Below are 17,826 nucleotides of genomic sequence, written 5' to 3' on the forward strand. Positions count from 1 at the left end.
CCCAGGGAGGCCTGTAAATGTCATCCATGCCGTTTATACGAGCATCTGGTATACGTTGGCATCCTGCTGAGCGAGCTTTTAACAAGGCTGGTTATTCCTTTCTCTGTTCTTCATTCAGTGTTTTACAAAACCCTTGTTCCACCCAAATCTAACATTGTGTCCCATTTGAAAATCTCTAACTTAGAAGAGCTCTAGAAATAGGGTAATCGTCTCAGGAAGCAGAAAAAGACTTCGTAGTTTATATCCCCAGGATTTGCTCAGTCGTCTTTCTTTGCACGTGCTTTCTCCGTCAGCAGCGGGCCGGCATCAGCTTCGCGCTCTTGGCGTTTGACAAGGAGACGCCAGAGAGGACAGCAGGGACAGAAACTCAGGAGTGACGGACACGGCTCTGGGGTGGCCCTGCACGCTTGCATCTATGGGCACAACAGAGAACAGGCCCATCCTTGGCCTGTTTCAAAACTTGGAATGGACATTAAATCATAGGGAAAGGAATCCCCATCGCATAATAAATCCATATCTCTAGTGTCGTTTCCCCCGTCCTGTGTAATACAGTCTGCGGATCTGAAGCTGTTCTCTCTGTGTGATCTATATCCCTGAAAGTAGGGCTACTGTCATGTCTCATGTACTGTGTTTGAAGGGCACTACTCCTTTGAAAACAAATGGGAAGGACCTGGGATTTCAGCAAACCTTAAATACTTAACATGAGCTTTTCACGGGGAATGTCTACAGAGGTCCCTCCATCCTTAGACGGTAGCGAACTCTGTCTTTGGAACACACTCTTGCTGTTTCTGTGTTAACAGAGCCACTGAGGCAGTCCTCGTACTGTTGCCATCCGGTGTGGGGCCTTCACACACGAGCCTGGCACCTGGCAACCAACCAGCCCTCCCTTCCCTGCCATGATTCCCCCAGAGTCCTTTTCCAGTTGGGACTTCTGGCTCCCCAGGAAGCTAGAGTTACCAAACAGTTTGTTCCTCTCTAAATGAAAAAGCGGGAGTGGCTCGGGTAGATCAGGGTTTGTTTTCCGCCCCCCCTCCCTAGTCTCCTTGCCCACTGAGGGGTGAGGATTTGGCTGGCCCCTCTAGCAACCTGTCATCCCCTGCCCAGCATCGGCAGCCAGTCCCCACTCTGTTGACGCAAATACCCAGCCCAGCCCAGCCCAGCTGGGCACTACGCTGTGCCCCGTAGCGTTCACTAACATGAACCCGGCCCCAGCTGTCGGCATCCGATGGCCCAGGGAACCCCGTGAGGATCTTCGAGCCCACGCTAAGCTCGTGCCCCAGGACCCACAAAGCCACGTGGAGCATCACGTGTGACCCTGCCATCTCAGCACTCCACAGCAACACACAGGACAGAGTACCAGGGCCTCATGGATCCCCAGCCAGCTTTTTGTTTGTCCTTCCCAGTGGCCGTTTACCCGGCCCAAACAGGAAACTGTTATGAATAAATTTTCATATTCGGGCAGAAAGTGAATCAGTCATTTGTGGAGCAGTCCGTTCTAGAGGTTCATAAGTTTGGATCAGAAACATCTAGCTGTTAGCATGAATGCCTGCTCTCTGACATGTATTTTCTGAAAACCAATTTCTAACATGAGGTATAAGTTGGCACAGAGGCTTTCCTTATTTGAAGATTTTCTTACATCACCTAAGCTGCCCAAATGTCAGTAAACCCTGCCCAGATTTTTAAAAATTAGCAAATTAAGAGTGTTCCCCATGCCAGATTATTAGCTCTCCAAACATCCACAACCCTGTGATGTCCTAGATTCTGAATTTCTGAAAGAAGGAAAAAGTAAACCCTTGTTTTGAGTACAGCTAAGCCAGTAGAAAAAACCAGGAAGGATGTGGCAGACTAGACCGGTTTTCCTTCTCCAAAAGGCTTTTTTACTCCCTTCTGTGCCCTTCAGCGAATAAAGTGACCATAAAAATGGGAATTAACTGAGAAAAATCTGGAAAGCAAGGGGTTGGACACCTTGCAGTTTTTCCCTTTCTCTATTTTGCTGGTGGTGAAAGAGGGTTAGCTTGGTGTTCCTGGGAAAGATGTTTATGAAAACAAACTTATATTCTAAATGAGAAAAGCCAGTGAGCTTTCACTCAGCCTGGAAGTTCTCAAAGACTTCACAGTCTGGGCTGTGCTGCTTTGGGCTGGCACCAAGGACCAGAGGCATTCGAGCAGCCTGAGGGTTTCAGAGCGGGGAAGGGCCTCGAGGTGGTCTCTTCTACCCAAATGGGAGTGTCAGGTCTCATTTTCTTAAAAATGTTCTGGTTGGAGAGACTCCTCCTATTCTAATTTGTTCCTGTCCTTGCCTGCTCTTAAGCCATCACTGGCAAAATTGGTGAGGGAGAGAAAGAATGACCCTCAGAACCAGACTCTTAGTTTATTGAATGAATTCCTGTCAGAAGAACCTGGCTTGTTCGTTTAGTTGTGTACTAAATGGGGATATTTTCCTTCTCCTAAAGTCTGTCAGTGAACCACAGCTTTCTTTACTCTATGCAGCCATTTCATACCTGACCCTGTGTCATTCGGTCTTACTTCTGTCTCAGCTAAAAGCCCACATCCATCCCAGAAGGTACATCCGTCTCCTCCCTCAGCTTCTCGAAGAGTGCATGCATTCCAGACAGGTTAGAAATCATGCTCTCCAGCCTCCGGGAGTCTGTTATTCATTGTAGCACCCAGCAAAAGAGTCTGTCTCTGCTGCCCTTGGATTCGGTAGCGAACACTGGTCTGTGAGCCAGCATGGGAGTTGCAGAGCAGTGACCGTGCTGGCCCAGCCTCAACTGCCTCACGGTTTAGTTGGAGAAACAGACAGCTGAGCTCTAGGACAGTGTGACACTCGAGGACGGGGGCACAGAGGAGGAGGAGTGCCTAACCCAGATGAATTTGGGAAGGCCTCCCCGGGGGAGGGATGCCCAGGTTTCAGAGAAAAAGGAGGAGGTGGGGGGAGGGGGTGCCTCACAGCAAGGTGCAGCTTTGTGAAAGACCTTGACTTAGTAGGAAGACACAAGTAATCCAGTGTAGGCTTAAGCGGGGAGGTGGGGGAGGCAGTTAAAGCCGGAGAGGAGGAGGGAGCCAGGCCCTAGGGACCTAAGGAGTCCGAATGAGGGGCATGATTGCTACTCTGGAGACAGAAGGAGCTCTGGAAGGAATTTAAGCAGCTTTTACCTCTTGTTGCTCTGTTTTCCCAAGTCTCACCGTGAAAGTGGCTTTTTGTGGTTGGCAAACAAGATTTTTAACTGGAAATGGGTGACTTAGAACATTAGAATTTCTTGAAATTGTAATTCATTCATATTAAACGCCCTGAAGGGATCATCTGGCTTGGGGACTAAGAAGGCAGCATATGAAGGACTTGAAATAGTTGGGCCTAGAATCAGGCGAATCTGGGTTCAAATCCCTTGCCATCACTTGATAGTTATATGACCCTGGGCAAATTATTTCTCTGGGTTTACACATCTGTTCAGTGGAGATGAAAATCATAACTACTTCATCTCACAGGATTTTTGGTTAACTAAAACAATGGATTAAAATAATTGAGATGGGGCACCTGGGTGGCTCACTGGGTTAAAGCCTCTGCCTTCGGCTCAGGTCATGATCTCAAGGTCCTGGGATCGAGCCCCTCATCGGGGTCTCTGCTCAGCGGGGAGCCTGATCCCCCCGCCCCTTCCCGCCTGCTTCTCTGCCTACTTGTGATCTCTGTCTGTCAAATAAATAAATAAAATCTTTAAAAATAAATAAATAAATAAGGCATTTTTAGAAAACTAAATTTGGGGACACCTGGGTGGCTTAGCTGGTTAAATGTCTGCATTTGGCTCAGGTCATGATCCAGTGTCCTGGGATCAAGTCCCACATAGAGCTCCTTGCTCAGTGGGGAGCCTCCTTCTCCCTCTGCTTGTGCTTTCTCTTTTTTTCTCTCTATCTCTCTCAAATAAATAAATAAAATCTTTTTTAAAAAATGAAAAGAAAACTAAATTTGAAGGAGTTGAACTACTAGAAATCAAGATTTATCACAAAGCTACCGTAAGTAATTCGGGCAGTGTGGTGTTGGCACAAGGATAGACTCACATGCAGATAAGCGGAGCCGAATCAGATGTTCAGAAACACCCACACATAAGCAGACACTTGATTTTTGACAAGGGGGCACCACAGAACGGGGAAGAAAGGACAGTCATTTCAGTACGTTCTTCCAGGTCAGCTAGGTAGACTTACCTACCTCACACCCACACACAAAACTTCCAAGTTCAGAGGAGGTTTGAGTTCTGCATGTGCAAGGTAAAAACTAAAGCTTCTAGTTTTTTTTAAAAACTAAAGATCTAACAAAAGATCTTATCTTTAGCATCTGGGGATAAGCAAAGATTTCTTAAGCAAGATACAAAGTACACCAACCATCCAAGAAAACATCATCTAATGCAATAAAAGGAGTCATCCTTGTTCATTAGAAAACACTGTGAAGAGAGTAAAAAGGCAGGAAGAGATCTCCAGGACATATCTCTATGTACACTGTCTGCAGAGGATATGTAGAGCTGTGACCCAACGATTTTTTTTTTTAAGATTTTATTTATTTATTTGATAGAGATCACAAGTAGGCAGAGAGAGAGGGGGAAGCAGGCTCCCTGCCGAGCAGAGAGTCTGATGCGGGGCTCGATCTCAGGACCCTGAGATCATGACCTGAGCTGAAGGCAGAGGCTTAACCCACTGAGCCACCCAGGTGCCCCAACCCAACAATTTTTTAAAAGGTAACCTACTTAAAGATCGGCAAGAGATGCCAATGGCACTTATTGCACAGAAGAGGATCTCCACAAGGCCAGTGAATGCATGAAAGGCTGCCCAAGCTCAATTCAAATTAAAACCATCTGCCACCACCAAACACCCAACTAAAAGTGGCTACAGTAGAAACCACTGATAGTACTAAGTGCTGACAAATATGTGGAGCAGTGGGGATTTTCGTATATTTCCCGTGATATTTTCACATACTTTCACAGAAATGTGAATTGGGAAAACCCCTTTGGAGAGCGAGGTGTCACTGTCCTCGAAAGCTGAACCAACCCCGTAACCCAGCGCTTCTACTCTAGGTATAGTCCCAGCAGAAATGCAAACACACTTGCACCAAAGACACATACAGGAACGTTTGTAGGAACGCCGTGCTCGTACTGGCCAAGAGCTGGCAAGCAGCTAAATGCACATCCGCGGCCAGATGGGTAAGGTGTGGTATATTCATAGAGCGAAGTTGTCTTCGGCGGTCGAAGGGCAAACTCCCGTAGCACGCGACAGCATAGATGTATCTCGCAACCTCATGTTGAGTGTTTAGGTGATGTTCCAAAGCTGTGTGTCAGAAGTCAGACAGTTGTCGCCTCCAGAGAAGAGGAAGGGTGCCATGGTCGAAGGCTCCGTGCTTCTGGGCTGCTGGCTGTGTGTTGTGTTGTGTTTCTGGGTCTGGATGGCACTTACCAGGGTACTTTTACTTGGTGATGATTTCTCAAACTGTACCCTGTGTATACTTTGTATATAATTGTGGTTAAACTTCAGCTAGGAGGCTGACTCAAAAATAGGACACATGAAACAGTAGTGGCAGACGCATAGTCAGTGTCCAGCGATTAGAAAGTATTAGTATTTAGGGGGGCCTGGGTGGCAGAGGCGGTTACATACCTGGCTCTTGGTTTCAGTTCAGGTTGTGCTCTCAGGGTTGGGAGACCGAGCCCCACATCTGGCTCCATGCTGAGCGTGGAATCGGAGATACCCTCTCCCTCCGCCCCTCCCGCTCCTTCTCTCTCTTTCTAAAATAATCTTTTTTTTCAAGGTATTATTATTTAGGAATACGGTCATCATCTCACCAGAAAAGCCCTCCCTGCCCTCCTGAATCTAAACCAAGCCCCCAACATTAGTCTCCATCGGAGCACTGTGTTTTCTTCATGGTACTTACCTGCACAGCGCTTACCTTGGGGTTTGTTTTTTTGTTTGCGTATCTATTTAACTGACCTGTAAGGCCTGCGAAAGCGAAGACCGTATCTGTCGTGTTTACCACAGTAGCTCTAGCAGCCAGCTCTTAGCACAAGGCCTGAGCCCAAGGAGATCCTTCCCTGGAACTTGTCAAGTGAAAGAATGAATTCCCAGCAGAAGGTTGTCTTCGCCTACATAAACACCTGTCATGGAGACTTAGAGTCTCTCTCCATGGCCACTGGCAGTACTTTGTCATGGTGAGGCCTTCATCGTTGGCTACCACATTCTGTCCTGCTCTGAGTCCATTTTTCTTCTGTAGGTCTCAGTCACAGAACCAAAGGAAGTGGGACCTGGAAGCTCTGACCTCATTCCGTCCCACCTTGTATCTTAATCAATACCCAGAGGCAGTGTCCTCACTGAATACTCACTTTGTCTCCCTGGAAACCATTGATTTGTGTCTTACTCCTCTTTCTTTACATTTGAAGATGACCAGCAGGAGGACCACAGAGCTTTTGGGGCAGGTTTTGTCCTGCTGTGCCTTGTGGCGGAGGCACGTGTAACTGGCGTGTCTGGTTATTTCAACCTGTGTTGACCTGTTAGTGAGCCATCATCATGGCCTGGAGCGGGGGGGAGGATGGCGCAGGGTGGGCAGCAGGGTGGGCCACGTGCAGCAGTTCATGTTGAAGACAGAACAAAGTAACGTGTCCCCATAAAAACAGCTGCATCTCTGGGCAGCTGTACTTCCTATAATTTATCCAGGGACCTGACACATCCTGCTGTCCCCGAAAGGGATGAAATGCCCATTACGCTGCAGTAACAGAAACTCACTCTTCGCTGGAGACAAGGCCCTGTCCAAGGTGCAGGATAAGACCACACATTTGTACCCAGCTGCCCTGGGAATGCAGAGCTTCCCTTCAGGCCAGACCTCTGCCACCCTCACGTAGGCTGCACTAACGGGAAAACGGGACTGTAATTCTTTGAGAATGTTTGAGAAGTTGAGCCAGTTGGGCCAGAGCAACTAGTTAATAGCAAGTGTGCCTGGGCTTTGCAGTCTGGGCAAGGGGCTAGAAGGGCGTATAAAACCCACTCCATGTCCTAATTCTAAACACATGTTCCCAAGGTATCACCACGGTGTGGCTTGGATGTATGAGTCTTGCTTTTCCCGTTGTTCCCTGGCTTCCAGAAAAGGCACACAGTCTTGTTCTTTTCCTCTACCTCTGCTGGAAGCAAAAGCACTCTGGCCAGAGGGGTGAGGATTTGCTCAAAGCTCCTCACTTTTCGACAAAAACACATTCCAAGCCTCTGGGTTCATGTAGACTTCAGAAGTGCCGTGTGCTTCCTAGGAATCTCTCCCCCTCGGGGGCAGCCACACGTAACAGAAGGTGCACGGATCAGGCAACCCCCTGTGTGGCCAGAGCACAAGCACAGACCGGATCTTCTGAGCCTGTCTTTTTCTGTAATGCCCTCTTACATCAGGCCAGACCCAAGAGGTCAGATTTCTCACTAGTCACCAGTAGAGCATACATTTCTTTCTGGCCATTCTGAAGACCTCCTACAGCTTCATTGTACAACAGCTTGTCTTTATAGAGACAAGATGGGCAAGAAAACTGACCATGAACGAGGAGCAGGACCAAGGGAGGAGTCCTGGGGTTTCTCCTAAAGCTGACCAGAAGGACGGAGGGTATTTCATTGCAGGCCAGGGCCAAAGGGGGAAGCTTGCAGTAGTTCAGTAGTAAGCATCTGCCCCTCCTCTCTATCTAGCTCACCTTCCAGGATGCCTTGGGATTTAATGGGACCTCTCTGACTGTGAGTTAGAGAAGCTGCTTCTGAGTGTTATGTACCCCTGGGCCAGGGCGAGCAATTAAACCATGTCCCAGTGCTCCGAAACCTTGAAAGACCTCCCATATCACGATTCAGAGATGTCAAAGTGTGCGTCTCACAACCGACGGAATACAGCAGGTGCTGAGTTCTGCCTTTACCTGCCTCTGACACAGCCTGTCTGGCGATGGCCACCTGTGCTGGTGGTGACACCGCTGGTCTCTCCAGAACTTTTTGGTCATCTCGAGACTATGAATCTTGGCAGCTCAGTGATAGCGTGTCACGGTCATCTTTTGTCAGCCTGTCTCGACCCAGAAGTAGCTTATTTTTTCTCTCTTTCCTGATTCCAGTATGGGCCTCGGCATGTCCACAATGTGGCATCTCTCTCCTTAATGGAGCAGAAGGCCATCTCACCTCTGCTTGCCCAGTTGCCAGGCGAGAGCTCAGCGCTGCCAGATCCCTAGATGCCAGCTCATGTCCCTTTTGTGTCCTAGCATCATCCCCATAAGAGACTGAATCAGCTCATGGACACCGGGAAGCCAGGAGACCAGGATGGTAGTCAATTACCGACTCTGCCGGGGAGTCTAGGTAGTTGAAAATGAGCCTGGGGTTCACCCGAGCACCCAGCCCACTGCTGTTCCCTCCGGACAGCTGCTCTCTCTGCTCCTCTCCCGGGAGCTCCTCATTGCACTCTGGCTACCAAGAAGCGGAAAGGAGGAGAAAAACCTCCAGGCATCGCCAGAAAAGGAGCAGTGCTCATTGTTGTAGAATCAAAAGATAATGGCCAATTTGTCAAGAAGTGTTGACAAGAAAGATAAAGTTGGAATTCATTAACTGGCTGACATGCTGGGAGTGATGTGTCTGCCAATGGCTCCCTAAATCAGCCGGAGCCTTGGAAATGTGACAGCCATTCGTCATTTTTACAGCTCGCCTCCGACGGGCCCCGGGTTGGAAACCTGGCCGGCACAAATCGTGCGCCTTGATACTCTGGGCCTCGAGGCCTTACAGGGACTTACACCGGGTTGTGCTCGGGCCCCCAGCGCCCCCGTCCAGCCACAGGGGTGCCTAGAGGTGAGGGGTTGAATGGGGCAGCTTGCCTGGCTTCTCGCTGAGTTCTGGGTCCGTCCTTAGACGATGGGCGCTCTGCTTCCCAGAGCCGGCCTCGCAGACAGACTGCTCCTGGGCAGGTCACTCACTGTACATGGGAGAGTACTCCCGAGCTCCCGAGCAGCGCCGGGTCTGCTGATGGAGTGCGAGTGCTGCCCGCCCCCAGCCCCAGCCAAGAAGGTGTACCCAAGAGACCCATCACAGGCCTGGGAGCCATGGGCAGGACAAAATCATGGAACTGTTCAAAGTAATTATCCAGACTGGATCGAGTGGGAAACGTCTCTGTCATGCAAAAAAGCAAAATACAAAATTAAATGGATGCTCTACTCACCATTTATGTATGTAGAATATGCACAGGTAAAAATAGTATGTTTTAAAAGGTGGTTAAGTTGCAGGGACATTGAACAAAAAGACATACGTCCCCTCTCCAGTCTTGGAAAGATAGGACTTTTTTTAGGTCTTCCCTGTCCCTGATCTCTGTCCCCACACAGCTGTTGGCATTCTGTCTTTTTTATTCTTGAGAATTCCCGCTTTCTCACATACAGTTTTAGCATGTCCTTTAGGTATTGTGACAGTCGTACATGACAGTCAGCTGTGACCGAGGGAAAGGGTGAAGACCAGGCAAAACCCTTTATCCTTAAGACACTCTGCACTGAGACATCAGGAAACCATTTCATGTCCCAGGCAGGCCCCCCCTTCTGCATCACACCTTTTTTATCTTGATGCCTGAGGTGCCCTAGAGCCCCAGGGACACCTAATGTCCCAGCTTTGAAACCTCCTGACAAGGCTGGCCTTCCCTTTGTTAATATGTAGTAAAGGAGTAAAGTGACTTTTCCTGAGTTCCTGAAGCAGGAAAGGGAAGTTTGACTCCAACAGCCAGTGGTACTGTTGTCATCTCCTGACTCTGGCTTCCGGTGGGTGACTGAGGCCAACCAGCCTGCCTTCGCCTTACCCCTGCCTGCGCTTAAATTGTCCTTCGGGGCCTCTGTCTGTGTCACGCTTCAGATGCTCTCATGTTGCCTTCTGTTTTCACCACGGTCCTTTTGCTTTTCACTTACCCTCTTCAGGGAGAGGCTGTCACATCCTTGAGTTCCCCAGAGTCCCACGATAACTGCCTGATAAAGCCATCAGGGCCCAGCCAGCTTCAGCTCCTCCTGGCTCTGTGCAGGAATCAAGCCGTTCTGTTTTGTTTTGTTTTGTTTTTTTTAAAGATTTTATTTATTTATTTGACAGAGAGAAATCACAAGTAGATGGAGAAGCAGGCAGAGAGAGAGAGAGAGGGAAGCAGGCTCTGCCGAGCAGAGAGCCCGATGCGGGACCCAATCCCAGGACCCTGAGATCATGACCCGAGCCGAAGGCAGCGGCTTAAACCACTGAGCCACCCAGGCGCCCCAAAGCCGTTCTGTTTTTAATCATGCTTGGGGCATAGAGCTAAGTCTCGGGGCTCAGAGAGGGGACAGGGAATGGTCTGAAGTGGTCCCCTTCTCTAGGAGAAGCAGGATAAACTGCTCGATGCAGTGGTGAGGACCCAAAGCAGTGTCCAGCTTGGCCGCATCTTGGCTGGTCAGGAGCTCCCCGGTCAGAGCTGCCAGGGTCCCCATCAGCTGCTATGCGTGTGTGTCACCAGCCCGGCACTAAGGGAATCCAGAGAATTCTTACTTGACAAGGAACCAAATAAAACACAGACTGTGGTCTGCACTAGAAATAGGCAGGAGAAAGGAGGCCCAGAGCCACTGGGGAAGCGAGTGCATAACGTTCTCATAAATTCCTGATGGGAGCACTAGGAAAGCCTAAGTGGTCGCCCAGATGTGACCGCAGCTGCTCCCTATTTGACTGACTTTCCAACAGGCTCGAGCTTCGCTCTTAATAGCCTGAAGGTCACCGAGGCTAAGAGAGGAGGTCGATAATTGGATGAGCCACACAAGAAGGAATTAGTTATCAGGCCAAATTACTTTGGATTTGACATCAATCCAGAAGCCTGTGGAGCAATGACTTTGAAACGCCTTCAGGAAACAACAGAATTCCTCAGGGCACTCGGATGCCAAGTCAGAAACCCTCGGACTGCCGTGCTGGGGGCCAGCACTAAGACCTCGAGCAGGTGGCCCCTGACCCTTCCAGTCGGTCCCACCCTGCCCGTGACAAGCCCTGAGGAAAAGCTCGAAGGGGAGAGTCCCGGAGAAGGGAGTAGACTTCCTCCCAGCCCTCGCTCCTCAGCCGCCCCTCTTGCTGGGGCGCCCGCAGAGGCCACGAGAGAAGCTCCCTCACGCCTAAGTCGCTTTGCCACCCTCGCTCTTTCCCTGCTTCTGCGGAGGAATTTTCGGACAGTGGGGAAAAAAGACGCGTGGTGTCATGTGTGTGCCAGGGAAGGCACTCGTCCTTATTCATTAATTCAGCTCAACTCTAGAAAACGTTTCCCTCCATTGCCAGGAATTTTCCCAGATTCTAGTTCTTAACTCAGCTTCCCTTAATAAAAATTAAATCTTGGGGTAGAGAAGGGGAGGTGGGCAGTGAGTGAAAAGGCTCTGATGGCCTCCTCCCCACTGGCTGTCCTTGCCCAGTGTTTGTCTGTCTCTTCACGGTCTCTTACGTCAGGTTCGGCGGTGGGTGCTGGCATTTACTACACGGATTGGCTATTTCTGGTGGCTCTGTAGATTTTGTGACCATTAAGTTCTCCCTTGGCTGCTCCCCCTGGAAGACAGAGCCGGATGCAGAGAGACCCCCACGGCGCTTGGGGACGGCCCTGGGCTTCGGCAGCCACCAGCTCACAGAGCTCGCTTTTCCTTTGGGGCCTCAGCGCTCGTCAGGGGTAGACAGGAAATCTGTCGCCCTGTCATTCCAGGCAGTTCTCAAGGGCACGTTGCCACCTAACCTCCAGCTCCGTCAGCTTGTTGGTCGTGAGATCTTTTTACCTGGACTGATGTCAGCAGGGTCTTCTGCTTGGCCCCACTCGCCCTACTTAAGCCTGCAGCAGTAATCAGGGGAGACGGAGGGGCGCGCAAGGGAGCGTTTAGAGAATGGACTATAGAAGGCTCCCAGCGGCCCCATAAAACAAGAGCTCCTCGTTAAGGGGGCTTGAGCAAAGGTGATGTCTTCCCACGAGCCAGACATACAGTCTCTCTCTTCAGTCTCATAAAACCACATCTGAGTCTAAAAGGGGACTATTTCAGAGGACAGCCACGTGTCACCCAAACAGGCAGGAGACTGGGCACTTAGCTACTGAGTTCCCGACAGATGCTTATTTTCCCCCACGCTTTGCAGCCTGGGCTCTGTCCGTGAGCCTGGCAGCCTCCAACAGGTTGCCTTGGAAAAGCCTGCTGGGGCCACCCGGCTGGCCTTTTGGTTGGGAGCCTTCAAGGCCTATCAACAGCTTCTGAGAGGAAAGGAGAAATACGAGTTGGGAGCTCAGGGGTAGAGGGAGCATCAGCCAGAGCATCCCTTGAGGGGTGAAGGGATGAAGCCTGGCACGGCTGCTTCCTCCTGCATGGCAAGTTATACGGAGAGAATTCGCTCACTGATAGGCACCGTCTGGTGCTCGCTTTCCTGCACCGCGCGGCCGTCCACCCGGGCCTGCTGATTCAAGGGTAGAAGGCGCCGGCCCTCTACGCCTACAGCACACCTTTAGTTATTACCTAAGATTCTTTTGAATGGTATGGGAGCCTGTGACCCGGGCCACGGTTGGTTCATATGTAAAATGGGAATATTAATATTAGTGTCTAGCTTACTGAGTTGAGATTACACATCTAAGCGGTAACCCCCGTGCCTGGCACACGCAGTCAGCGCTCAGTAAACTCAGGTGTCTTTCTGTTGTTACTATTACACGTTGCCTCCCTCAGTGGAATGCCAGAGGTCATGGAGCAAGGAGAAAAAGTTGAGGTCCCCAACGACCAGGAGTTTGATCAGCTAACACCCTCTGGAACTTCGCTCGAGCCGCCGTGCCCTCCAGCAGCCTTGTAGCGCACCTGGGAGGCTCCATGGGAGGCAGGAAGAGAGAAACGTAGCTTGGGGAGAAAATCCTATAGAAAAATAAAGGGGGAACAGGGAGGAAGAAAGAACAAACGGAGACAGCAGCTGGGGAGCTTAAAACCCTGCTCCGAAAGTCACCTGTAGGTGCGTACCTTCTCCTTCCCTTAAGGTCCTTGATTCAAAGGCCAGGGATTTCATATGTGAAAGGGACCCTCTCTCAGGCTGACCCCACTCCTTTCTCGTGGCTATGTCTCAGTGCATTTAGACAAAGTTGTAATGTTGCTGTGATTGTCCATACTCTTGGGCAGAGCTTATCAGGAGTCTCGTGGCACACCTCCAGGTTTCCCGGTACTTGCTGAAGTTCCCTCCAAGGAACCCAGCCGTTCTCTTTCCTTCCCACTGGGCTCCGTCTGCAGCCTCCACATTTAGGTGGGAAGCCTCGTGCAGGGGACTTACTCGAACTTTCCCTTAAAGGAGTGGGAGCCATATGATGAGATTGGGTTGTTTTTGTGTGTGTGTCTGTTTTTAATTTGCGAACCTCTGTTGGTCTGTCCTTAGAGGAGGGGTATCAAAGCTGTAGCAATATTAAGGTAAAACTTAAATTTTTCCTCTGAGGTTCTTAATCAGTACTTGCTGATTTGGGTCCGTTTGTTGTTGGGCACTCTCCTTTATGCATGGTGAGTGGGAGAGTGGAACCGGGAGCGCCTTTTGCTTGTCTCCAGTTTTGTGTTGCTTTGTCTGGGGTGAGGCAAGCTTCGGCAGTGTTTGTAATTTGTTCTTGAAAATAGCTCTTGCTCCAGAACACAAGATTGGAAGACATTTATTGGAACTCCTGGATTTTTATGTCTGATTCTTAGAGTTAACATCTTATGCTTTTGGCAAGGAACACATTGTCCTCCTCATCGGAGCAGTTAATATTTCTGCCATGGCCATCCCAGTAATCCACACTGGCACCAAAAACAATGTATGGACTCTATAATTGTATGTATTTACATGTGGTATGTTGTTTATGGTGGCACAGCCGGGCCTCCGGAAGTGTAAGCCCAGGCTTTCCGGCTCTGCAGCCAAAGCTGCTCCAACCCGTACTCACCTTACCGAAGGCGAGTCACGAGGCTGCTTCAGATCATCTGGGGACGTCCCTCCCCATGCATGGTGGGCCTTGGGGAAAATTGCTGCCCTTTTGGGCCTGAGTCTCCCCAGGAGTGAAATGAGACTGCTAATACCTTTCCTGCCCACCCTCTCGGACATGCGTGAGGTCAACGGAATGATAGATCGGAAAGATTATTTGAAATGTGCTTTGTAAACATGAGGCATTAGATTATTACTTTCACAAATGTGAACTTCTCTGGTTTGACAGATTATGGGCAGTTCCTTCGTGGTTTTATTGGAATAAATGTGGTGGAACTTGAATTTTAAAAAATAATATTTATCCCAGCAATCTCTTGCCATATTACCACATTAAACCCAAATCCTGGAATTTCCCAAAACCACTTAAAAATTAATTCTCGTCAAGTAGACAGTTTGTACTTAGGGCAGTAAACCAGATCCCTTGCTCAATAGAACAGTCTAGACTCCCAAGCTGGACTCTCAGAGTTTGCTCCCCACTTAGGAACAGATAACATCACTGTTGGCCCGTGACTTTCTCAGGCCCGTTTACCCCTCATTTCCTTCCTGAACATAAGCGTTGGCTTCGTTGCCATTTCCCCTTATACATGCTGTTGGAGCAAGGGTCTGAGCTCGTGCAGCTTCCGGGACCTCTCTGCAGCCTCTCTGGTTAACCAGTTCTGGGCTCAGCCCGTCGCTGCTGCTGCCTAGTTGTCCCAATAGGTGACATTCCCCCAGTCGGCCTCAGGGGCCACGCGCTGCCCACCGATTACAGCAGAGTAGTGTGTTGTTGGTGAAAAACATCGTCCCATGGGACTCTGGGTGGGGTCCCTTTGCTGCCCACTGCAGAGGCCAGGGGTGCTCCTTGAAGATGATCTAAGGAAGAATCTGACTTTGACGGAAATGGACTCTCGCAGGGGAGCAGTCGAGATGGTTTCACGGCCACGGTCCCTGGGGTTCACTATCACTAACGGGTGACCCAGCCTCAGCGCCACTTCTGTGTCTCATTCCTGAAGGCAGCTGATGAGAGGAAGTGAGAGGTACAAGTTCAGAGGGACCTCATCTGGTTGTGTTCTGTTGGGGCCCCAGGGATTCTAGTTCTTAGAAACCAGACACATGCTGCCTGACTGACAGTATCCGAGAGGACACCAGTCTGTGCCGATCAGAGAAAGGGCCGGGAGCCAGCCAGCCTTCCTGTCTGCCAGACACTGCCCCTCAAAACCAAGAGTGTGGGATCAAGATGCCAGCGTCCTGCCAGTAAAGTCATTCGGGCTGGGCTTGCTGGGAGCTCAGACACAGTGAGTGCCGCCTGTGCACCTGCAAGGCGCTTTCTCCGGCGTGCTGGTGCGCCGCCCGCCCACCATGACCCCTGCGCCTCCCGCCCCCCGACACGTTGAGAATAACCAGCTCTCCTTTTGTTTCCCCAGCATTAACAATAAGCTACAGCAGCCAGAGGCAGCCGCCGGGGTGCTAGAGTACGCCATGAAACACTTCGGAGAGCTGGTAAGTGCCTCGTTCCTTTTAGGAAAGCAAGAAGTAGAGCCGTGGCAAGGGAGGCACTCGGCCACAACCCTGAGAAAGTTCCTTCCTTTTGCTGTTTTGTTTTTTTTTCTCCCAATCGATGATGTCTGTTGCTGACTTTCGTGTATCAAAGGAGACCATGGCTCTGTGGACTGTATTCAAACCAAATACAGATCACGAGGACAGAATCTGACGAATAGGGAGTAGTTGGTATATTTCAGACTCCTGGCGCGCCCCTGGCCCCTGGCTGCGCACTCTCGGTACTCCGTCTCCTTTGGTCCTCACGCCGGCCCTGCGACTAGAGGTCTGGCGGTTAGCCCATTCCACGGGCAAGGGGCCTGTGGTCCCAGCGGAGTCACAGGCTTGCCTGAGCCAATAGTGAATCAGTGGCTGAGCCAGGACTTGAACCCAGGCAGTCTGGCCTCGTCCATATAACCCCGGCCTGAGTTATTTCGTGTCGTCCGTGGCCCCGAGCCTCGCCACCAGCCCACAGTTAATGCTCCGTACCCGCCTTGGAAGAAACCATAGCCAGTTCTCCATAAAACAACATTCTATCACTTACCCGTGTTGTTGGAATTGGTCCGTTTCATTATTGCTCACACAGCTTCTCTCCTGCCATCTTGGCCTCACCAGTATTCAAATGTTCCTGTTCCCCTCTGTGGTCCTGGGAGGGTGCTTTGGTACCTTCCTAACCACGTATGAAGCATTGACTTAATCAACATGGCATTGACTTCCCAGAAGATGAAGAAGTTCTGGATCTGTGTATTTGATGAGGAAACCTTTTGTTAGTCGTATAGGCTGCTTACTCCGACTTGCCAGAATCCAGAGCCCGGTGTATTAGAGTGTAGAAATTCGGGGCTGCTTCACAGGTTTTTGCCTCACACAGGGGCTAGGAAATTGGACTGAAATTTTTCAGGGAGTATGTTGCCGTCTCAGGGACAGATTTGTCACTAGACCAAGACGACAGCTCTCCTGACGACAGAGCAGAAGGGACGTCTCACCCACCTTTGTCACTACCCTCATTCATAGAGGGAAGATTGGCTAAGGGGGCACTTAACATAGCCCCCCAGACAAAGATGCCCCCTCCTTCAATGTCCTTAGAGCTTGGGCCGCAGTCAGTGCCCAGAGAAGCAAGGATTCACGACCGTCTGGCTTTCGGGTGATCTGCCAGCGGATAGCTTCTACCCAGCGGCTCAGAGGACCAACCTTTAGGGGAAGTTCCTCCGTCTCTAGATTCTAAAGGGGACCCTCCGCTCCAGGATTATTGCTAAACCTAGGGTGGATTTTCTGTTATGTTTAGGTAGCTGAAGCAAATTAAGCTTGACAACGGTTTGCCTTTTCTTGGCAGAGCCTGTGCTTTCTCAGCACAATTTATGTAACAGCAATCTCATTAGACTCTCGTGTGAGTCATTGCTTAAACCTTATAGTTTCTGCAATCTATGGCAATTCAAAATCTGCCCCCTGCCTGACCTGCCATACGCCTCTCCCTCTGCTTTCAACTCGTTCATGGCGAGCCTGTGCCATCCGCCAGTCACGAGCCCCTTTCTCTTGCCCGCGCAGGGTAGAAATCCCAAATGGGAAGACTGGTGTTCGTTTTCAGTCTAAGCGTTTTTCATGGGACACTGTCTTCATGGTGACTCTTCTAAAAGACAGCGACTCCACTACATTTTCTCTTTCATGTTCTTCTCAACAGGCTTGGAAGAGGCAATTTAGGTAGTTCGACCTTACAGAGAGCCAGACATGCCCCCGTTGGTGGGGGTGGTGGGGTAGTGAGCTCTACCATTCACTGACACTGGGGAGAGGGCCGCTGGGCTGCAGTGGGGATGGGCTGTGCCAAAAACAGACGAGGGGACTTGGGCACGAGTTCACAACCAAAAATAGAAGTGACCTCCTTGCAGAGGTTCAGGAAGAAAAGGTCCTTTCAGAGAGCTCAGCTCAGTAGCTGTCAGCACAAGTACCTATTCAAATATCAGTTCCATTTAGAAAGTAGCGGGCGGTAATGGGGGAAACTCACGTGGGCCCTGTATTGTATCATACAGATTCCACTGCGGAACCATCTTGCTGTTAGAAAAACCCCTGGAGAGCCACTACGCTGGCCTGGTAGAGAAATAGCCTCTTACTAAGCTGGTGATGGAGAAGCCCAGAAGACAGACGGAGGTGGGGGGTCAGTGGGCGACAGGCAGAGAGTCCGTCCCCAGACCACTTAGAGAGCCGGAGTCTGCAGCCCGTCTTCCTCACGTGGCTGGCACTGCGTTTCAGCGTGGCACACCATCTGCCCGGGGAATGGAAACCAGCCCTTGGCCCCTGATGCTGGTAAAGCTGCCAAGCGCTGAGCAGGAGGGAACATTGGATGGAAGGAGGAAAGGTTTTCCAAAGAATTTTAAGTGG

General features: G+C 50.4%; 1 protein-coding gene across 2 annotated transcripts in view; it reads left to right on the forward strand.

Moving 5' to 3' along the window:
- The window catches only part of MTOR (mechanistic target of rapamycin kinase), a 127,194-nt gene that overhangs the window by 69,859 nt on the left and 39,509 nt on the right, over positions 1–17,826 (forward strand). For both annotated transcript variants that reach the window (XM_032360634.1, XM_032360633.1), the window contains exon 29: positions 15,345–15,420. In XM_032360634.1, the coding sequence (XP_032216525.1) occupies positions 15,345–15,420 (76 nt within the window). The remainder of the gene's footprint in view (positions 1–15,344; positions 15,421–17,826) is intronic.

This window comes from Mustela erminea, chromosome 10 (genome assembly GCF_009829155.1).
Source record: "Mustela erminea isolate mMusErm1 chromosome 10, mMusErm1.Pri, whole genome shotgun sequence".
Lineage (NCBI taxonomy): Eukaryota > Metazoa > Chordata > Mammalia > Carnivora > Mustelidae > Mustela > Mustela erminea.